The sequence below is a fragment of the Schistocerca gregaria genome, chromosome 8 (assembly GCF_023897955.1).
Source record: "Schistocerca gregaria isolate iqSchGreg1 chromosome 8, iqSchGreg1.2, whole genome shotgun sequence".
NCBI classification, from domain to species: Eukaryota; Metazoa; Arthropoda; class Insecta; order Orthoptera; family Acrididae; genus Schistocerca; species Schistocerca gregaria.
In genome coordinates this window covers 502005418-502029592 of record NC_064927.1, presented here as the reverse complement: position 1 = coordinate 502029592, position 24175 = coordinate 502005418, and the positions used below count along the sequence as shown (strand labels likewise).

Here is a 24175-nt window from a genome sequence, read left to right as displayed (position 1 = left end):
GAATGAGGATGGGGACGGCATTGTTGATCACTTAATTTTTAGCGATGAAGCCACTTTTCACACTAATAGGAAAGTGAACAGGCATAATTTTCAAATCTGGGGTACAAAGCATCCACACAAATGCATTGAATTTGAGCATGATTCTCCAAGTTAAACGTTTTTTATGCCTTGTCACCTTGAAAACTGTATGGGACATTCTTCGTCGCCGAGAGCACTGTCAATGGATATTCATACTTGGACATGTTGCAGCAGTGGCTGATGCCTCAAATGCAATCGGACTCTCCATTCATCCTTCAGCAGGATGGGGCTCCACCCCATTTTCATCATGAAGTCTGTGGGTACCTGAACAAGGAGCTGCCGCATTGATGGATCGGCCGTGCTACAGAAGGGGACAGCTGTTTCATGAAATGGCCTCCCCGATTACCAGATATCACTCCATGTGACTTTTTTCTGTGCGGACACATTAAAGATTTGGCTTATACCGCCTCTACTACGTGATCTAGCAGGGCTCTGGGTGAGAATACGGGAAGCGACTGTCACTGTCGAGAATGCCGTGCTGGGACGGATATGGCAAGAATTTGATTACTCTATTGACGTTAAAAAAACTTTCAGAGTTTCTCTTCAAAATGACTTATGTATGACATCTGTACAATGTTTAGTTCTTGTGTAATAAATAATTGAAAATGTTCATGGACTTTGTACACCCTGTATTTGTAGATAATCAAGTTTCCGAAGCAGTGGTTTCTAACATACATTCTTTAACCCAGCAAGACACTAGATGCTGTATTGTTAATTTACATCTATTGAACCACTCTTTTGCAACATTTCGTTCAATATAATTAGAGTGAGTAGTCAGCATTGCTGCTTGTGTGCCAAGTTTCACAAACGTCTCCCACATGGTAAGAATAGTGCAAGTCAACACTGTGTTGGCTCCACTCATTTCGAGAATACTACTGACATTGAAGATATGATCTTGTTAGAGAGAAAGCGACAGAAGAAATTATTAACAATATTTTTCAAAGAATTATTGAGTGATTGTATGAGATTGGACTCTCCCTTAATTTTAAATAAAACATAGTGTGCTCAGTTCTATTCAACAAATAGAACACCACCAACAGTTATGTACCACATGAGCAAGAGTATGTAAATACAGTAGAATGTTTCTTATTGTTTGTTTACATATTGGTGGAAACTTGAACTGAAGGGAACATATTACTGAGCTGTTCAACAACCAAGCTGAGCTGCTTTCCGTCTTTGTATAATTGCATGTTTTGGAAATTAATTAATCAACATGTTAACATATTTAGCATATTTTCACTCAGTACTGTCTTAAGGAATAAACTTAGTTACACCCAGAGTTTTGTGATTGAGAGAGGAATACTGATGATTCTTGTCTATAGATAGATTGTTGCCTGACTGTGTGGGTAATAGCACATATCAAGTCCAAGCTCTGATCCTCAATCAGTCCTAGGACCTTTTGTCACATTTCACTTCTCTCAACTTTGACATTGATTTAAAATGTGAAAAATGCCCCATTACATCATGCAACAGTATTGTGACAACGAAAGTTGCTACTCACCATATTGCGGAGATGCTGAGTTGTGATGGGCACAACAAAAAAATCATCACTAATAAGCTTTTGGCCAACAAGGCCTTTGTCTAAACTAGACGACAAATAAACACACATACACACACTCGTGCAAATGCATGGCCATGGCCACAGGGCCTGGTAGCTGAAGCCGTATTGCGAGCAGCAGCAGCAGTGCATGATGGAGAGGCAAATGGGTGGGGTTAAGGAGGAGGCTGGGGCAGGGAGGAGGAGTGATAGTGGGTTAGGATTTGGGGACAGTGAAAGGACAGTGAAGTGCTGCTGGGGGAGCGCACAGACACAAGGTGGAGAGAGGATAGGGCAGCTAGGTGGAGTCAGGAGATTAGGGGGGTTGGGGGTAGGAAAAGAAGAGAAGTAAAAAGACTGGGTGCATTGGTAGAGTGAGGGATGTGTACCACTGGAATGGGAACAGTGAAGGGGCTGGATGGGCGAGGACAATGACTTAACGAAGGTTGAGGCCAGGAGGGTTACGAGAACGTGGGATGTATTGCAGGGAGAGTTCCCATTTACACAATTTAGAAAAGCTGGTGTTAGTGGGAAGGATCTGTATGGCACAGGCTGTGAAGCAGTCATTGAATTGAAGGATCTCGTGTTGGGCAGCATGCTCAGCAACAGGGTGGTCCACTTGGTTTTTGGCCGCAGTTTGTCGGTGGCCATTCATGCTGTAGACAGCTTGTTGATTGTCATGTCCACATAGAATGCAGCACAATGGTTACAGCTTAGCTCATAGATCACACGACTGATTTCACAGGTAGCACTGCCTTTGATGGAATGGATGATGTTTGTGACCAGACTGGAGTAGGTGGCGGTGGGAAGATGTATGGGACGTCTTGCATCTAGGTCTATTTCAGGGATATAAACCATGAGGTAAGGAGTTGAGAGCAAGGCTTGTGTAAGGATGGATGAGTATGTTGTGTAGGTTCGGTGGACAGTGGAATACCAGGAATACCACTGGGGGGGGGGGGGGGGGGGGGGGATGATAGTGGGCAGGACATTACTCGTTTCATGGCACAACGAGAGGTAGTCGAAATCCTGGCAGAGAATGTAATACAGTTGTTCCAGTTCTGGTTGGTACTGAACTAATAGGGGAATGCTCCTTTGTGGCCGGATGGTGAGACTTTGGGAAGTGGTGGAAGGCTATAAAGGTAAAGCATGGGAGATTTGTTTTTGTACAAGGTGGAGAGGATAATTACAGTCTGTGAAGGCTTCAGTGAGACATTCGGTATGTTTCAAGAGGGACTCCTTTTCACTGCAGATGCAACAACCATGGGTAGCTAGGCGATGTGAATGGGACTTCTTGGTATGGAATGGGTGGCAGCTGTCGAAGTGGAGGTATTGCTAATGATTAGTACGTTTTATATAGACAGAGATACTGATGTATCCATCTTTGTGGTGGAGGTCAACATCTAGGAAGGTGACTTGTTGGGTTGAGTAGGGCCATGCGAAGCAAATGGGAGAGATGCTGTTGAGGTTCTGGAGGAATGTGGATAGGCAGCATTGGTACAGATCACAAAGATGTCATCAGTGAATCTGAAACAGGTGAGAGGTTTAGGATTCTGGGTGTGTAGGAAGGACACCTTTCGATGGTCCTTGAATATGTTGGCCTAGGATGGTACCATGTGGTTGTGCATAGCAGTACCCCAGATTTGTTTGTAGGTGATGCCTTCAAAGGAGAAGTAATTGTGGGTGAGGATATAGTTGGTCATGGCGACTAGGAAGGAGGCTGTTGGTTTGGAATCTATCGGGTGTTTAGAATGGTAGTGTTCAATAGTGGTAAGGCTGTGGGCATTAATGGTTTATTGTAAAGGGAGGTGGCATCAATAGTGATGAGCAGGGCACTGTGTGGTAAAGGGAGAGGAACTGTGGAGAGTAGGTGGAGGAAATGATTGGTATCTTTTACATAGGAGGGCAGGTTCTGGGTAATGGGTTGAAGGTGTTGGTCTATGCGAGCAGAGGTTCTCTCCGTGGGGTCACAGTAACTAGCCACATTGGGGCATCCTGGGTGGTTAGGTTTATGGACTTTAGGAAGCAAATAGAAGGTATGGGTGTGGGGAGTGGTAGGGGTGAGCAGAAAGATGGCGTGCTGGCAGAGGTTCTGGGATGGGCTTAAGGATTTGAGGAATGACTGGAGAACCTGCTGGATTTCTGGAATGGGGTCATTGTGGCAAGGTTTGTAGGTGAATGTATTTGACAGCTGGCAGATCATTCTGCCAGGTAATCCTTCCAGTTCAAAACAACAGTGGTGGAGTCTTTGCCCACAGGTAGTATAATTAGGTCGCGATCAGTTTTAAGATGGTAGACGTGTGAGGTTAGTTTGCATGTTGAGAGATTTAGGGAATGATTGTGAGGCAAGGTTCATGGTTGAGAAATTCTCGGAAGTTTACAGGAGGGGGGGGGGGGGGGGGGGGTGATTTGGGAACAGTGAGATTGATCACAGTGGGATGGAGGAATGAACTGGGTTAGGCAGGGTTCAATATTGGTCTTTGGTTGAGTCTGATTGGTAGGGTTGGTGTCGAGAAAGTGTTTTCACTGTAGGGGCCGGGAGAAGGAGAGGAGGTCTTTAACAAGTCCTGCATGATTAAATTTGGGAGTGGGACAAAATGTCTGGCCTTTGGAGAGGACTGATATTTCTATGGGGGCTAAGGCTTCTGGAGGTAAGGTTCATGACTGTGTTTCTGGCATGTTGAGGTTCTGGATTGTGTGTGGTTGTGGGAGGGAGTTTTGAATTACGGGATAAATGTAGTACGTCCAATAACACAGTAATTTTTTTTTTAATTTATTCATATCTATTCTTTGGTCTCATTGTGACCTCATGCCATTTTAGTGAGTTTCACCTTTTGCAGTCATCAACTCCCTTAGATTTCATCTTGTTTCCTCCCTTTTCATCCTTCTCCTCATTTTTCTCACATATTTGGGTGTATTTTTGTGAATGGATTTTGTATGTAATTCTACGTTATTTACGCAATTTTTTGAACTTTTTTCCGCCACCATGGATCCTTGTTCCTTCCATCTATGTCAGTATAGAAAAGTTTTTTTTATCTCTAGCCAGAACCCAGTCGTACACACTGTTGCTGCATTGTCGTTTGGCTCATGGAATCCCCCAAATGGCCTCACCATCAAATTACCCATCTCCGGCTGCCACACCTCCGTCCGCAATGACCTACATCTGTTCAGATTCTGCCAGTCCTTAGCTCTCATCAAAGCCATATCAACCAAGCCCAAACCTCCTTGCAGTACCTTCTCTCCATCTGCACAATTATCCTGCTATGCAATACCGAACTCTAGCACTCCAGAAACTAGAACAACATGCATGACGCCACCTCAAAAAACTTTCCACCGTGCTCACTTCCTACTCCCACTTTCGAGTATCACTGTCCATGACATCTACAACAACCTCCAAATTTCCCCACATTCCCTCATAGCTGGCAAACTGACCCCACCGTCACACGCAATCCAGAAGCTAAACACACCAGAAACACAGTCATGAACCATACCTTCAGAAGCCTTAGCCCCACAGAAATGTCAGTTCTTTCGAAAGGCCTCACATTTTGTCCCACTCGCAAATTTAATCATGCAGGACTTGTTAAAGACCTTCCCTTCTTCTCACGGTCCCTACAATGGAAACCCTTTGTATCAACACTACCAATCAAACTCAATCAAAGACCAATGTCGAACCCTGCCTAACTCAGTTCACTCCTCCAGCCAACTGTGATCCACCCCCACTGCCCCCAAAATCACCTCTTGTTAACTTTCCAGGATTTCTTAACCTCAAACCTTGCCTCACCATCTTTCCCCAAATCCCTCAACATGCAAACTAACCTTAGATCTGCAGAAAGAACTGCAGTCCACCACCGTAAAACAGATCCCAACCTAATTATCCTACCCGTGGACAAAGGCTCCACCACTGTTGTTTTGAACATCAAAGATTACTTGGCAGAAGGACTCTGCCAACTGTCAGATACATCAACCCACAACCCCTGCCACAATGACCCCATTCCAGAAATCCAGCAGGATCTCCAGTCACTCCCCAAGTCCTTATGCCCACCCCAGAACCTTTCCCAGGAGTCCATCTCTCTGCTCACCTCTACCACTCCTCACACCCTTTACTTCTACATGCATTCTAAAGTCCATAAACCCAACCACCCAGGATGCCCTGTTGTGACTGGTTACTGTGCCTTGCTGAGAGAATCTCTGCTGCCGTAGACAAACACCTTCAACCTATTACCCAGAAACTGCCCTCCTATATGAAAGGTACTAACCATTCCCTCCGCCTACTCTCCATAGTTCCTCTCCCTTTACCACACAGTTCCCTGCTCATCACTATTGATGCCACCTCCCTTTACACTAAACCATTAATGCCCACAGCCTTATCACTGTTGAACACTACTTTTCCCAATGCTTGACAGATTCCAAACCATCAACCTCCTTCCTAGTCGCCATGACCAACTGTATCCTCACCCACAATTACTTCTCCTTTGAAGGCATTACCTGCAAGCAAATCTGGGGTATGGCTACAGGCAACCACATGGTACCATCCTATGACAACCTATTCAAGGACGATCTAGAGGAATCCTTCCTAAACACCCAGAATCCCAAACCCCTCACCTGGTTCAGATTCATTGATGACATCTTTTTGATCTGTATCGATGGTGATGATGACACCCTATCCACATTCCTCTAGAACCTCAACAGCTTCTCCCCCATTTGTTTCTCCTGGTCCTGCTCAACCCAACAAGCTTCTTTGCTAGATGTTGACTTCCACCTCAAAGATGGCTACATCAGTACCTCTGTCCATATGTAACCTACTAACTACTAGCAATACCTCCTCTTCGGCAGTTGCCACCCATTCCATACCAGGAAGTGCCTTCCACATGGCCTAGCCACTTGTGGTTGTCGTATCTGCAGTGTCAAGCAGCCCCTCTCGTAAAATATCAAAGGTCTCACTGAAGACTTGACAGGCTGTAATTATCCTCCCAAGCTTGTACAAAAACAAATCTCTCATGCCTTATCATACCACTCTCCCACCACCTCCCAAAGTCTCACTCTCCGACCACAGAGGAGCATTCTCCTCATAATTCAGTGCCACCCTGGATTGGAGCAACTGAATTACATTCTCCACCAGTGTTTCCACTACCACTTGTCATGCCCTGAAATGAGAAACGTCCTGCCCACTATCCTTCTCACCCCCGCCCCCCCCCCCCACCCCCACCCCTCCCATAGTGGTATTCCGCTGTCCACCAAACCTACACAATATCCTCATCCATCCTTAAACAAGCCCTGCTCCCAATCCCTTACCTCATGGCTCATATCCCTGTAATAGACCTAGATGCGAGACCTGTCCCATACGTTCTCCCACAACCACCTACTCCAGTCCGGTCACAAACATCACTTATCCGATCAAAGGCAGAGCTACTTGTGAAAACCAGTCATGTGATCTGCAAGCTAAGCTATAACCACATTGCTGCATTCTGTGTGGAAATGACAACCAACAAGCTGTCTGTCAGCATGTATGGCCACTGTCAAACTGTGATCAAGATACAAGAGGACCATCCTGTCGCGGAGCAGCACTTCACTGTCCCCCACCCCTTCCGTACTTTCCTTTCCCCTCCCCTCCCCAGCCTCCTCCTCACCCCATCCAGTTGCCACTCTTCATTATGCACTGCTGCTCCTGCTTGCAGTGTGTGAGTGCATGTGCGAGAGAGAGAGAGAAAGAGAGAGAGAGAGAGAGAGAGAGAGAGAGAGAGAGAGAGAGAGTGCGTGCGTGCGTGCGTGTGTGTTGTCTATTTTAGTCAAAGGCTTTGTTGGCCGAAAGCGTATTTGTGACAGTCTTTTCGTTATGCCTATTGCGACTCAGCATCTCCATTATATGGTGAGTAGCAACTTTCCTTTTTATAATACTGTTACATTCCAAGCTACATCATGGTTTGAAGTATGCATGAAACTGCATGTCCCTCTATGAATGGCTGACACAGTCTGTGTCACCTGGCCACTGAGAGCTGTTGGAGGACGATTAGATTCACGGATCCAGTTATATGGCTCCTTCCGTGTATAACAATTTTATGACTATGACGAGTGGGGCCTGAAGATGGCATCAATGTAAACTGGTAGCACATAGAAGCTCATAAAATAAAATAAATTTCTAGAGTACATACGGCTGTTGGTAAATTATTGCATCAAGAAGTTCATGCCAGCCGTCGTCCCACGATCCATAATGGATCAACAAAAACCAAAAAATTTTGGTTGTACGTAAAATATATGAACACTACAAATAATTCAATACCTTTTCTTGCCGACAGTATGGGTAATGTAATGGATGATGATAAACAGATAAACAGATGATGATAAACTCATTTACAGTGGAGGACTGCTGCACCATTCCCCCTTTCAATTATCGAACAAACGAAAGTATGGCCGACATAGTGTTTAGTGTATCTGGGATTGTAAAAGAGTTAAGATCCTTAGACGCCAGGAAGGCATCTGGCCCAGACTGTATCCCCGTAATATTTTATGTTGACTATACTAAAATATAGCACCATTCTTATCCATTATCTATGATAGGTCATTGGAACAGCAGAAAGTTGCACGGGACTGGAAGAAGGCCCAGGTCATAGCAATCTATGAAAAGGGTTGAACATCAGATGCACATAATTACCGTTCAATTTTATTGACATCTATTTGTTGTAGAATCATGGAACATATTTTGTGTTCAGACATAATGACCTTTTGAGACTGAGAATCTCATCTGCAGAAACCAGCACAGTTTTAGGAAACAGCGGTCATGCGAGGCACAACTGGCCCTCTTTGTGCTTGATATACAACAGGCTCTAGATACCGGCTCCCAGGTTGATGCCATATTCCTTGACTTTTGAAAGGCGTTTGACTCAGTTCCGCACTGTCGCTTGCTCCAAAAAGTGCGTGCTTACGGTCTGTCCGATGACATATGCGATTGGATAGAAAGTTTTCTAACAGACAGAGAGCAGTGTGTCATCCTGAATGGAGAGACTTCAACAGAAACAAGCATAACATCAGGTCTGCCCCAGGGCACCGTAATAGGTCTGCTGCTTTGTATGATTTACATAAATGATCTGGTGATGGTATTGACAGTGGCATTAGACCGTTTGCTGATTTTGACTTTGGCACAAATAGTGCCCTCTGCCACACACCACTTGGTGGCTAGCGGAGTATATATGTAGATGTAGATGCATATGTAGATGTAGAGTTAATAAGTTCCATACAAAGTTCATGTACATAGCTAAGTTGAGTCCAGACAAGTAAAAAGGCATCTCAAGAGCAGAGTCAAGCTAGCACATGAATGGACTATAACAGAATGAGAAAGAGAACCCTTCACTCTGGGATTATAATAGGTAGGTTGTTAGTCCAACTCGAGAGGTGGTGTTGTCTGTTGCCTGTGCACATCGGCTGGTGTTGCTGTTTTGGTCATGTTGCCACTGGTGGCTAAACTCATGCTACCAGGTACCAGCACGGGTGAGTTGAATCGTAAAGAGCTGAGCCAGTGCCTTGTGTTTTGTTATGTTCATGGTCAACTAGGGATCAGTGCTGTAGCTGTGGTAATGGGGGGTTAACACACATACTATCATGCTGTTCAGAGACCATAATTCAGGTTGTGGAGTTGGTCACCTACCTCACCTTTAGTCGTCCTTTTTTTATGTAGTCACCTTTTAAATTTTTGTTATCTTTTCAATGTTTTTGGCTTTTTAGGAAAGAACAACATTATTATCTTTTGTTTCAAAGTTTCTATGTTCGTGTTTGTTCATTTAACTTTTTGCAATGCTTCAGTGATGAAGGTAGATAAGCTCTAACTTGAAATTTGAGGTAGATTGTCCCATTTTGAGTTGTCCCATTTTGAGTTTTTGTGGGTTTTTTTTTTTTTATATATATATATTTTGTGCAACTGTTATTAGGATAAGCTATACCTCAATAAGAATTGTTTCAATTTTTGCTTCAGATTGTAATTTTGCCATACTAACTGTTGCTGCGGTACACTGTTCTTCAAGGTGTGAACATGTAAATCCTGTGGTTACTGGCCTGAAAAGACAGATAGTTTGAAAAGTAAAGTGTCTGCATGGAGGGGGCGGGGGTAGTGAAAGTGAGCTTTTTATCAATGTGTGTTCTTTCTCTGTTAATTTGGAGATGAAAGATTTTCTGGCAATTTTTAACCTCTCACTTCTAGCAAAACATAAGTGTAAATTTCAAATTAAATGTGGATCATATCAGTTATATTTAGAGCTTTCAAATCAGACATAGCCTTAAAGATTGATATTTCTGCCAACAATACGGATGTTAAGTACCATCTCAAAAAGAGACTCATCATGCATAGAGTTAACATATCCAAATGTTTCAGAACTTGTTAAGGCGTCTCTTACATTGTCCCATGGAAATGTTGACATCAAGAGAAGGTATTCCATTTTGACGCACACCTTAGGAGAAGGTAAATCAGTGATGGCCAAAAGATTTTTAAACAGGCTTTTAATTGTGGGTGATGCTTCCGGACAAAAAATTCATTTTCCTTTCTATGCCCCTTGACTCACAGCTTATTAGGTACGAGCAGCAAGCACATCCAAATTCTACTGTTCTTAAGAAAGAATCTAAGAGGAAAAGGAAATTTGAATTAAAAGAAAAGCGAAGGAGGAAGAAAACAAAGGTATCAATTTAGAGGCAGCAAAATTAGTCTAAATTATGAAAGCAGAAGAAAGAGTGAAAACCATTCAGAAAAAGTTCGAGGGAAAAATCTAGTGTGATTACTTCATTTTTTTTTTGTGAGGAATTCCCAAGAAACATGAATTCAAAAATGTTTTGTTTTTCTTTTTCCACTATTGAAGTGTAGAATGTCATTAGTTGTAAAAAAATGTGATATAAATTTTGTTTGTGAAGTATGATTACCAATATCAAATTACCAGAACTGAATTACCAATGTACCTCCACATATAACAAATTGATAAGAAGGGGAAAAAAATGACCATTACTCGTTCAGGATCATAATAGAGAAAATTATTATGGGCTTAACCGGCCTTTTTGGTATGGGAGTATCTGTTTATGGAAATAACTTTTCACCTTTTAACCACTTTTTTAAAAATATTTTATCACCCTTTAATCACCTTCTTCAAATATTTTGTCACCCTACTCCCTTTTTTCAAGTGCCACCATGGCTCCTCATCTTCGTAATTCAACTTCAAGCTGTGGAGTCTTTTGTTTTTAATATACTAAACATTTTGATGAAGAATAGATACTTCTGAGCAAATGTCTGTGGTGTTTATGCAATCCAGTGTGGTACATTCTGTCATTCTACCTTTCATGTGCACATTGAGGAAATCTTTAAACTGTTTGAGATACTTTTAAGGGGGGGGGGGGGGGGGGGCAGCCTGTCTTGATTTATCCTAAGAAAGGCATAGTCCTCCTGCCCTTGGTAACATGTATTTGAACATGTTTGCCCTCACACTTGTCTGCTGTACTTTCAGTAATTAACTCCATCAGTCTCATTTCCCAGGCCTGTTAAGGTGCAGACCCTGCCTAATCACCGTCAATGGAATGTGAACCTTGTCAGCAGTCATAGAACCATCTCCAGCTCTGCACTGATTTCCTGTAAAACACTGCTGAGACAGCCAAGCACATACTGGTGTCACCAGTTTCGGGAAGCTATGTTTCTCGGGTCACACTATCAGTATCATGATCATCTTTCATGAAATCCATGCACAAAGTCCCTAAACCCTCAGTCACCTGTGTCAGCTCACAGTTCTGCTTGAAAATGCTGGCAGCCTGATTCTCACCTGCTTTAATGTTAATCTGAGCCCACTAGTTGACATGCATGTCCTTCTGTCTGACTACCTGTGTCTACTTTTTTATCATGTTGTACCATTTCATAATTGATATGTTAGTAAATGGAGTCACGTTAAATTTGGTCATAACTGTGTCTTAGCACTTTATTAAATACCAGCTACCTCATTAGCAGAAGAATGCCACTGTGAATAGCAGTACACTTGTGTCTGCAACAGTGGCTGTAAGAATGACACAATATTTTCTAAGTTTTTATTGCATACTAATAAAAAGAAGTAATTTTTGTGATGCTGTTGTTTTATTCGCATATTTGTAGAGGAAATATAGTGGAGCAAAGTAAAATCCTTCTTTGCATTGTGATAACTCTCAGAAAAAAATTGTTGTAAGTGCAATAAAGTTCCTGTCACGTTGCTGTTTTATACCTAGACACAATAACAGATTGAATGGCAGTTGAGTGCGGAAAGTGTTGATCATGTTGGGTCACCATTCCCTGCACATCTAGTATGACTGTGGCAGAAAAAGCTGTGTAATTCCACAGTGAATGTGCCCTCCTATTACCTGTTAATATGCAGTATTAAATTTGGTTTGCAGGATCATAATAGCTTCATCATTTTCTCCATACTTTTGCTGTTAGCTTCAGGCATTATGCTGCATTAAACAGACACACAACCCAGAGAAACAAAGCATACGACAAACATGAACCACAGCAGCTACATTACTGGCTGCAACTGTCTTCTGCAATTGGCTGATATGAGTGCAGATGGGTATGACAGTAGTGAACAGAACATGAAGCATGATCAAACCCATTCTCTTACAAGATTATTTTATGTTGTTGTTGTTGTTGTTGTCTTCAGTCCTGAGGCTGGTTTGATGCAGCTCTCCATGCCACTCTATCCTGTGCAAGCTTCTTCATCTCCCAGTACCTACTGCAACCTACAGCCTTCTGAATCCGCTTAGTGTATTCATCTCTTGGTCTCCCTCTACTATTTTTACCCTCCACGCTGCCCTCCAATACTAAATTGGTGATACCTTGATGCCTCAGAACATGTCCTACCAACCGATCCCTTCTTCTGGTCAAGATGTGCCACAAACTTCTATTCTCCCCAATCCTATTCAATACTTCCTCATTAGTTATGTGATCTACCCATCTAATCTTAAGCATTCTTCTGTAGCACCACATTTCGAAAGCTTCTATTCTCTTCTTGTCCAAACTATTTATCGTCCATGTTTCACTTCCATACATGGCTACACGCCATACAAATACTTTCAGAAACGATTTCCTGACACTTAAATCTATGCTCGATGTTAACAAATTTCTTTTCTTCAGAAACGCTTTCCTTGCCATTGCCAGTCTACATTTTCTATCCTCTCTACTTCAACCATCATCAGTTATTTTGCTCCCCAAATAGCAAAACTCCTTTACTACTTTAAGTGTCTCATTTCCTAAACTAATTCCCTCAGCATCACCCGACTTAATTCGACTACATTCCATTATTCCCGTTTTGCTTTTGTTGATGTTCATCTTATATCCCCCTTTCAAGACACTATCCGTTCCGTTCAACTGCTCTTCCAAGTCCTTTGCTGTCTCTGACAGAATTACAATGCCATCGGCGAACCTCAAAGTTTTTATTTCTTCTCCATGGATTTTAATATCTACTCCGAATTTTTCTTTTGTTTCCTTTACTGCTTGCTCAATATACAGATTGAATAACTTCGGGGAGAGGCTACAACCCTGTCTCACTCCCTTCCCAACCACTGCTTCCCTTTCATGTCCCTCGACTCTTATAACTGCCATCTGGTTTCTGTACAAATTGTAAATAACCTTACGCTCCCTGTATTTTACCCCTGCCACCTTTAGAATTTGAAAGCGAGTATTCCAGTCAACATTGTCAAAAGCTTTCTCTAAGTCTACAAATGCTAGAAACCTAGGTTTGCCTTTCCTTAATCTTTCTTCTAAGATAAGTCGTAAGGTCAGTATTGCCTCACGTGTTCCAGTATTTCTACGGAATCCAAACTGATCTTCCATGAGGTCGGCTTCCACCAGTTTTTCCATTCGTCTGTAAAGAATTCAAGTTAGTATTTTGCAGCTGTGGCTTATTAAACTGATGGTTCAGTAATTTTCACATCTGTCAACACCTGCTTTCTTTGGGATTGGAATTATTATATTCTTCTTGAAAATCTGAGGGTATTTCGCCTGTTTCATACATCTTGCTCACCAGATGGTACAGTTTTGTCATGACTGGCTCTCTCAAGGCCGTCAGTAGTTACAATGGAATGTTGTCTACTCCGGGGGCCTTGTTTCGACTCAGGTTTTTCAGTGCTCTGTCAAATTCTTCACACAGTATCGCATCTCCCATTTCATCTTCATCTACATCCTCTTCCATTTCCATAATATTGTCCTGAAGTACATCGCCCTTGTATAGACCCTCTATATACTCCCACCTTTCTGCTTTCCCTTCTTTGCTTAGAACTGGGTTTCCATCTGAGCTCTTGATATTCATATATTTTCTCCAAAGGTCTCTAATTTTCCTGTAGGCAGTATCTATCTTACCCCTGGTGAGATAAGCCTCTACATCCTTACATTTGTTCTCTAGCCATCCCTGCTTAGCCATTTTGCACTTCCTGTCGATCTCATTTTTGAGACGTTTGTATTCCTTTTTGCCTGCTTCATTTATGGCGTTTTTATAGTTTCTCCTTTCATCAATTAAATTCAATGTTTCTTCTGTTACCCAAGGATTTCTACTAGCCCTCGTCTTTTTACCTACTTGATCCTCTGCTGCCTTCACTACTTCATCCCTCAAGCTACCCATTCTTCTTCTACTGTATTTCTTTCCCCCATTCCTGTCAATTGCTCCCTTATGCTCTCCCTGAAACTCTGTACAACCTCTGGTTCTTTCAGTTTATCCAGGTCCCATCTCCTTAAATTCCCACCTTTTTGCAGTTTCTTTAGTTTTAATCTACAGTTCATAATCAATAGATTGTGGTCAGAGTCAACATCTGCCCCTGGAAATGTCTTGCAATTTAAAACCTGGTTCCTAAATCTCTGTCTTACCATTATATAATCTATCTGATACCTTTTAGTATCTCCAGGGTTCTTCCATGTATACAACCTCCTTTCATGATTCTGAAACCAAGTGTTAGCTATGATTAAGTTGTGCTCTGTGCAAAATTCTACCAGGCGGCTTCCTCTTTCATTTCTTAGCTCCAATCCATATTCACCTACTACGTTTCCTTCTCTCCCTTTTCCTACACTCGAATTACAGTCACCCATGACTACTAAATTTTCGTCTCCCTTCACTATCTGAATAATTTCTTTTATTTCATCATACATTTCTTCAGTTTCTTCGACATCTGCAGAGCTAGTTGGTATATAAACTTGTACTACTGTAGTAGGTATGGGCTTCATATCTATCTCGGCCACAATAATGCGTTCATTTTGCTGTTTGTAGTAGCTTACCCGCACTCCTATTTTTTTATTCATTATTAAACCTACTCCTGCATTACCCCTATTTTATTTTGCGTTTATAACCCTGTAGTCACCTGACCAGAAGTCTTGTTCCTCCTGCCACCGAACTTCACTAATTCCCACTATATCTAACTTTAACCTATCCATTTCCCTTTTTAAATTTTCTAACCTACCTGCCCGATTAAGGGATCTGACATTCCACGCTCCGATCCGTAGAACGTCAGTTTTCTTTCTCCTGATAAGCATCCTCTTGAGTAGTTCCCCCCCCCCCCCCCCTTCCGGAGATCCGAATGGGGGACTATTTTACCTCCGGAATATTTTACCCAAGTGGACGCCATCATCATTTAATCATACAGTAAAACTGTATGTTAATTATCTTGTAAACAACCAGCTGTCAAAGACTGTTATTCACCTGTAGTGTGCAGGAAAAGCATACATCTGTGCTCTTTGGGTTATTACCTCCATTTTGGGTTCCAACTAAGGATGAAAGAATTTTAAAAATCCAGCCCTATTAGAATATTTATTGGAAAATCTGATACAGCATAGTGTGGGGGAAAAAAAACAATAAATAAAATCCACATTTAAGATTTTCTTTCTTTGTTTTAGCTTCCATCCATGTGTCTTCATATTTCTGTACACTAAATCTAATACTGATAGAGTACTGTTAAATGTAATATCATGTGAACTGTTGGTATTAGTTGACATTGTTCCGTATGTGTAAATGGGATATTCAGCTTGCTGAAGAGTGAACTTCCTCATACATCTGGCTTGCACTTGATATTATGAAAGCTGCTTCAGGCAGAAATGAACCTTATCCAAATAGCTGCACCTTGGTTGTTTCTCCTTAATACAGTATTTGTTCAAAAAAATTCTGGAACATTTATAATTTTGCGCCAGTGGTGTGCTGGAGCAAAATGTGGTTGGCATTCCTGCACACACCTGTGTTTGACACGTAACTGCCCGAAGTTTCATTGTTGTGTGTCTGTTAGTCATCGTTCAGTGCCGTATTGGGTAAAAAGTTGTGTGACAAAGTTTGCGAATTTTGAGATGGTAGAGTCAGAGGAGCAACACGTCTGCGTTAAATATTGTGTGAAACTCAAGAAAATCTTTACAGAGACAAACCTAATAATGTTGTAAGAAGTCTATGTTGCTGAGTGCTTCGGCCATACTTGGTGTTACGAATGGTTCGTACAGTTTAAAAATGGCCAGGTGGAAGATAAAGATGATCGCTGTTCAAGACGTCCTTCTACAATACTTATGTCAGGAACGTCATTGAAATTTTGCGTGCCAATCAAGAACTGATTGTGTGAGAGATTGCAGAAGCATGTAACATTTCAGTTGGATCATGTCATGAAATCCTGACATAGCATCTTGGAATGCATCGTGTTGCCACCAAGTTTGTCTCACAGCTCGTGAGTCAAGACCAGAAAGAGCTTCACCTCACGATCTGTGAAGAACTTTTGGGTTGTGCAAGTGAGAAAGAGCAGGTCAGCTCAAATGTCAAAGCCATGCTGATAGTTTTCTTTGACTTTGAAGGATTAGTTCATCACGAATTCATGCCACAGGGACAAAATGTTAATCGATGGTACTGTCAGGACATGTTGCGATGGCTGCGAGGAAATGCGAGAAGGAAATGGTCTGAAACGTGGCGGGACAGTTCATGGCTCATGCATCATGATGACACACCTGCACATTCAGCCATGTTGGTACGTGACTATTGCACAAAAAATGAAATCACTATGCGATCGTATCTTCCTTACTCTACAGACATGTCCTCTGTTGATTTTTTTTTTATTTCCAAGTTTGAAAAGATTGAAAGATGAGATAAAAGAAAATTTGCATATGTCACTTAGTGCGATCCAGCAAGGAGCATACCAAGACTGCTTACGGAAGTTCACCATCTGCAAACACTGTTACCTGATTTTAAAATTTTAAGTAGGTAACCGTTGTTGCTGTTGTCGTCTCCAGTTTGAAGAGTGGTTTGATGCAAACATCGCAACTTATATCGATTTGAACCTGCTTATTACATTCAGGCATTGATCTCCCTCTACAATTTTTAAACTCCACACTTCTCTCCATTACCAAACTGGCAATTTATTGGTGTGTTGTGTATTATAACAAGATATATATTCCAAAGATTTAATGGACATTGTGCGCCAAAAAATGTGAGTGAGTGATATCTCTGGATGCACATAGCAACCAAGGAAAAAACAAAGAACGAAACAACATTAGTGGTCATGTTGACAGTGAACAAGATGCGTTACACATCTCTGACTTGGAACACTTTTTATCATGATTATTTTCACTTTGTGCATTGTTGCTACACATTGTCAATGTAAGTGAAACAGAATTCAAAATCACAAGTCACCTTCTCCATAAATCTTTGAAAAGTTTGTGCAGCATTACATAGGCAAAATGGCATCCTGGTGAATTCAGAAAGCTGGAATGGTGTGCATATGGCTGTTTTGGGGATGTCTTTGGGTAGATCGGTGCTTGGTAGTATGCATGTACTAGATCAGTTTTAGGGAAAGATACTTTTACTTTTTTATCTTGGGCATTATGTGTGAAGTCCTCAATGTTTGGCATAGTGTATTGGTTGGATATGATCTTACTGTTGAATTGAATTCCGCCCCCCCCCCCTCCCCCTATCCATTACATAGAATGGCAAAGCCCAGCAGCTACAAAATGGTTAGCAGATTTCATGCACCAGCATTAAGGCAATCTCTAGTTTCACTGTTTTGAACTTCTCGGGTTTCAAACGTCTTGGTCATGCACGGATCAGCTGGCCTGGCATTATCAGTATGTTACGCGCTAAAGTATTTTGCACTGGCGCGAGTGTGGGTAACTGTTGCAAAATTTCTGGAAACTGCCTAAGAAGTGTAATATGTGGTGAATATCCTGTTATCATTTGTACTCTATCACAGTCATTGTGACGAAATTGACGCTGGCTTCTTGGCTAGTTGTCGTGTCCAGAAGAAAGTGGTGTCGAAGATCTGGAAGCAGCCTGAAAAATGACAAGAAGTATTAAGTGCACCAAATTGGTGACTACGAACTGCCATTCAGATCTACACGAGAGATGCAGGTTGAAGGCTAATGTTACCCACCCACAGGTCCAAACGGTAGAGCCATTGGCATTTAACAGATTGTAATCGTGGCTATGGCGAGGCTGGTGGGTGGCTGGGTAAACCGACACATCTGCTACTGCGTCCACCAAGAATGGTTGTATCGTATATCATTTGGTGACAAAATACTGATGGCTGTTATCCAGAGAGTCAGTCACCATCATTACTGACTTCCCATCACATTTCCCATTTTGCACAGTGTGTCACTCTTACGTGTCTCTGTACTGAACCATCTATGGTACCAGCATAATTTTGTAGCCAAAGGTGAGTGACTGCGATTTATTGTCGAGCGATAGCATCGCCGTTGACTGGTACTCACCTGCAAAGCTGTGACTTGTGTAGTAAGTTCCACCAGCTGTGCTTGAAGGGATGCAGATGTCTTCATGGTGGTATTATCTGGTTGTGGCTGGACAGGTGCCACACTTGGAGATATATACCATTCAACAGTGTTGGCAGGTGTCCATGCCAGCACATACATTCCTCCTGTGCACACTGTGAGTAATTTTTGTGCGCCTCATATAGAGTGACAACCAAATGTTTCTCCGAATGTCATTGCCAACTGGACTTTTCGCCAATGTTTGCAGATGGATGTAGCAACCGGGACTGTATGTGATCACCTACTTTTTCCATCAACAGCAGCTTCTCTAATCTCTTAGCTTCAGACTATGACATACACTCAATCATTGCATTTTTAAACATCATGTACTGCTGTGCAGCTGTTGGTGCAGTTAGAATGTCCTGCACTTCAGTGGCCACCTCTTTGTTTCATGCTGTGATGACAGGAGTAACATGTGCAAGTACGAACTAGCTCTCGAACTGCATGAACAAAAGCACTGGACTTTGTTGCCAGAGTGGAGGTGGCTTCACTGCAGTACTATTGTGCTCACTGCCACCTGACCTGTGGAAGCTGGTGCTGCCATTGGTAAATAGCAGTATGTTGTGTAAATCGTACATGACATGGGTACCATATGTTCACTTTGTGGTGCAGTTGAATTTTGATCACGTTGCACGGTACGGTTTTTCCTTACTGCCCACATTGTGTCTGGTGCGGTTATCATACAATCGTGGTGAGGTCGCCAGTAAATGTTGAGTCTCGTAACGACATTTATTTCCAACATTTAATGCACATAGCATACAGAGAAATGTGAGTGGGTGATATATCTGGATACACGTAGCAATCAAGGAAAAACAGAGAGTATACAACATTAATGGTCATGCTAACACTGAATAACATCCATTACACATCTCTGACGTGAAACACTTTGTATAATGATAATTTTCACCATATGCACTGTCACTACAGATTTTTCAAGATGTGTCCTATCAACAGATCCCTTCTTTTAGCCAACTACCAGTAGTGTTAAAATTCTTTTTTCCATAATTTGATTCAGTACCTCCTAAAAGTTATCTGATATAGCAATCTAATCTTCAGCATTCTTCTGTTGCATCACACTTCAAGAGATTCACTTGTCTTCTTGTCTGAACTATTTATTGTCCGGATGCTACGTACATACAATGCTATACTCCAGATAAATACATTCAGAAAAAGCTTTCTAACATTTAAATTTAGATTCAGTGTTAGCAGATTACTTCAGCCATTGTCAGTTATTTTGCTCCCCATATCTGCTACCTGTAGTGTGTCATTTCCTAACCTACTTTCCTTTACCTAACTGGACTTAATTTGACATTTCACTGTTCTGCTTTTGTGGCGTATAATAATGATTTTTCATGTCACTATTCATTCCATTCAGATGATCTTCCAAGTCCTTTACTGTCTCTGACAAAATTTCAATGTCATCAGCAAACTTCAAATTTTTAATTCTCTTCCCCTAAACTTAAATTCCCTTTACTAAGTTCTCCTCGGTTTCCTTCGCAGCATTCACAGTGTACATATTGAATAACATTGAGGATAGGGTGCAACCCTGTCTCACTTCCTCTCTTCTCAGCTACTTTTATCTTTTCATGTCCTTCAACTCTTATATTTGTGGCCTGGTTTCTGTGTAATTTGGAGACAATCTTTAACTCTCTGTGTTTTATCCGTGTTGCCTTCAGAATTTCAGTGAGAGTATTTCTGACCATCATTGTCAAATCCATTCTCTAAATATACAAATTCTATAAACGTAGCTTTGCCTTCTTCGGTCAATCTTCCAAGATAAGTTGTAGGATAAATATCACCTTACATATTCCTACATTTTTCTGGCACACAAACAAGTATTCTCCTAGGTCTGCTTAAACAGTCTTGCCATTACTGTAAATGATTATCAGTATTTGCCAACCATGACTTATTAAACTGAAAGTTCAGTAATAGTCTCACCTGTCAGCACCTGCCTTCCCTGGAATGGAAATTATTAAATTCTTCGTGAAGTCTGGGAGTATTTCCCCATTCTTATAAATCTTACCTATCAGATGGAACATTTTTGTAGGGTACATTCTCCCAAGGATCTTAATAATCCTGAGGGAATATCATCTACTCCAGGTGCCTCATTTTAACTGTCCAATTCATCTTGTGAAATGACATATGCCACCTCGTCTTTGTCTGCTTTGTCTTCCCTTTCCATAACATTGTTTTCAAGTTTGTTGCCTCTGCATAGCCTATTCATATATTCCTTCATCATTTAAGCCTTCCCTTCGTTACTTAGTACTGGCTGCTATATCAGCTCATAATATTCATTCAAGTTCTCTCTTTTCTCCAAATACCTTTAATTTCTTGTAAGTGGCAGCTTTCTTTCCTGCTGTTATGCATACTTTACAGTTAGCCATTGCTGCTTAATTTTTTCTGCCAGTCTCGTTATTTAGATATCTGTGCTCCTTTTTGCGTGCTTTATTTTATGAAATTTTAAATGTTTCCTTCTGTCTGTTAAATTCAAAATATCATTTATTATCAAACAAATTCTGCAGGACTGTGTGTATGTGCCTGTTTGATTGTCTGGTGCCTTCGCAGTCCCATCTCTCAAATCTTCAAATTCATCTTCTATTGTATTCCTGTCCACTGTTTCAGTCAACTGTTCTCTTTGAAATTGACAATCTTTAGGTTGTTCCATCTCCATAATTTCCTGCCCATCTGCCGTTTGTTCAGTTTTAATATGCAGTTCGTAACCAATAAATTATGATACAGGTCCTTATCTACTCCTTGAAATGTTTTGCAGTTTAAAATCTAGTTTCGACAGTGTCTCCAGGTCTCTTCCATGTATACAGTCTTCTTTTATGCTTCTTAAATCAGGAGTTAGCAATGACGAAACTTGTGCTCCGGTCCAAATTTTAGCAGCGGCTTCCCCTTTCATTCATTTTCCTCAGTTCATGTTCTTCTATTATTTTTCTCTCTCTTTCTTTTCCTACTATCAAATTACTCTCCTACTAAAACAATCACAATCTTAATTAAATCTTTGAATCCCTTAATGATCTACATAATTTTTTTTATCTTGTTTTACATTCTTTTAATCTCTTTGTCTGTGAAGCAACTTGTGCTGATGTATCTTGGCCCGTGGTTGTGAATCTGTCTTGGCTATGATAATGTGTTCACTGTGCTGTTCATTGTAGCTCACCTGCATTTCCTATTTTCTAATTCATCATTAGATCTACTCCTGCAGTACTTTTATTTGATGTTGCATTGACAACTCTGTACACATCTGAGCAGAAGCTCTGTACTTTTTGTTACAAGGCTTTACTAATATTTACTGTATTTAACTTCAACCATTTTTCTTCTCAAATTCTCTAACTTGTATACCTGATTAAAGAATCTAACACTCCACACTCTGATCCCTAGAATGTTTGACTTTTTTTTACCTCTTAACAACATCCTCCTGGGTAGTCCTCACCTAGATATCCAAATGAGGGACCATTTTACCCTAGGCATATTTTACACAATAAAATATCATTACCATTCAACAATACAGTGGAGCCAAAGGCTGCTTCCCTGCATGTTAGACTGCGCTGGCCACAGTTACCCCTCCAATGTGGTGATCTATATAAATGAGGTGTGCAAGCTACCCCTCCACAGAAAGTTCCAAATGGTTCTGAGTGGGGAGGGATAGATTTATAATATGAACATTCTAAAACAACATGTTGTGTGGTACGTGGTAAATATCATTTGTAGAACTGTGCTTTCAATACCTAATATGGCTAATGAATCCAAACTTTCCAGCCCCGTGAATAGCTTAAATCATAAGACATTTTATCACTGATAATTGTGTGTCACATGCTTAATTTATTGCAATGTCGTACTGTATGAATCTGTTATTGGTAAATGCAGTCCTTTGTGTTGGAGGAGGAATGAGACTGAACAAAATAGAAATACACCATGTGTACTGAAACGAAAACGCATTTCCACTGCATCGGAGTGTAGGGATTTTGTGTATCATTTGTCAGTAAAAACTAAATTTGGTGCCAATGAAAGTACAATTTGCATACAAAGTATAATGCACAACAGAAAAAATCAGAGACTGAAAAATTGGATCTGATTTAAATTGCCAAATTATTCCCATGACATACATTATATGCAAGTTTGTGTGTGGTTCCGCTGCACCATTTTGTAGAGGAATGTCTTTAGTGTAGAGGAGAAGTCAATATGAAGCAGAGGATCACTCAATTGAATGTGCACATTAAGTGCCACATAAAAAATATTTTATTTGTCATGATAAACAAATCTGTGTTTTCCAGTGCATGGGCTGTTGAAAATGATGATGCAACAATATTTCTTCGGGCAGACTGTATCTGCACATAGCAAAAATGAAATTGCAAAGTTCTTCCAAGCACCAAAGAAAATTGGCTGAATACTCATAGAAGAAACATCTGGCATATAAACAATAAGATTTGTTTATAGTAAGAACTAGTGGGAAGTGAGGTTCAGGCAAACAACAAGGGTACATCCCAGTGTCTAATCCAGATGTTCACACCATAAGGTAACCATGTCGATGGACAACTTTGTGAAGAAGATGAATTGGAGAGCAGCAGTGTGACAACCAATAGAAATACTGAACTATCACAATAAATGAAAGGATTCTCCTATAATGTAAGAAATAAATAATTGTTTTGTATCAATATGTGGCAATATGTCCTATATAGAAGCTAGTTTTGCCCAGAAGTATTTATGTGCTACTTGCATATTGAATATTCAACTCAGCCAGACAATCCATGCTTCTTTTAAAGGTATTTGCTGGACATTCCAACTGATGTTCACAAGATGAATATGCTAATTTCTTATGTTTGCCCAGATGAGCAGATGCATTTGTAAGGGTTGCCTGAGAATGTGAGAGATTAGTGGAAGCATTCCTGAAACTGTGAAGTGGTTGCCAGCTCTTCCTTTCCCATCTTGCTTTCCTGTTTTGTGTGAAATGTTACAAGGATATTATGGTGAAAGATATTGTGGAAAGCTATAGAGAATGGTTCAACCATCCGACGAACACTGGTGATTGTGTTAATATGAGATGGATAAAATTGTGAAATAAGTATATAACATGTTAAATTAGTTTCACTTTTCTTATTAGGGTAAGTGTTGCCACGTATGTGTGTGTGTGTGTGTGTGTGAGAGAGAGAGAGAGAGAGAGAGAGAGAGAGAGAGAGAGAGAGAGAGAGAGCCTTATACAATTTGTAAATGCTGGTACTGCCAGTCCTTGGATGATTTGACACCTTTTAGTTCAAAATAGACTGATGCATGGGAGTGGATTTGGGATGTGGACAGTGTTAGAAGAATTGGAGGCTGAGAGACAAGCATATATTGGTGCTGTGCTTGCAGGCGGCAGTGGTGGGAAGTCAGGAGTTGGAGGTGGCATGGCCACAGCAACAGGTGCAGTTGCCATTGCTGCTGCCGGTGCACCCCATGTTCCACAGGGAGGCACGTGCCCACACTGTGGCCAGTCCTACTCGAACCAGTCCTCCCTCAAGTATCATGTGAGGCTGGTGCACACTGACATGACCAACCGTCACTGCTGCCATCTCTGCCCACGGTCCTTCGCCCTGCGTGATGTCTTCAAGGAGCACATGTGGTCCAAGCACAAGCAGAAGTGCTAGCACACTGACAAGTAAGGATCATTTCTGTCTTCAGCTTGCACAAGTTCCTGAGTACTTAGGGTTCTCATTTCATACTTGTAAATACTTCGTAAAAAAAAAGCTGCCAGTCTTTTGTCCTGCATCTGAGATGAGCCTAAGTCCATTGTGCTTTTTAGTAGGTGCTGAATGAGACATCTCACA

General features: G+C 41.3%; 1 protein-coding gene across 4 annotated transcripts in view; it reads left to right on the top strand.

The window, feature by feature from the left end:
• The window catches only part of LOC126285371 (protein bric-a-brac 1-like), a 132454-nt gene that overhangs the window by 82458 nt on the left and 25821 nt on the right, over positions 1-24175 (top strand). The window contains exon 5 of one of the 4 annotated variants that reach the window (XM_049984695.1): positions 23721-24006. The exons of the other annotated variants lie outside the window; for them this stretch is intronic. Coding sequence (XP_049840652.1) covers positions 23721-23995 — 275 coding nt within the window. The 3' untranslated portion in view covers positions 23996-24006. The remainder of the gene's footprint in view (positions 1-23720; positions 24007-24175) is intronic. 4 annotated transcript variants of the gene reach the window in all.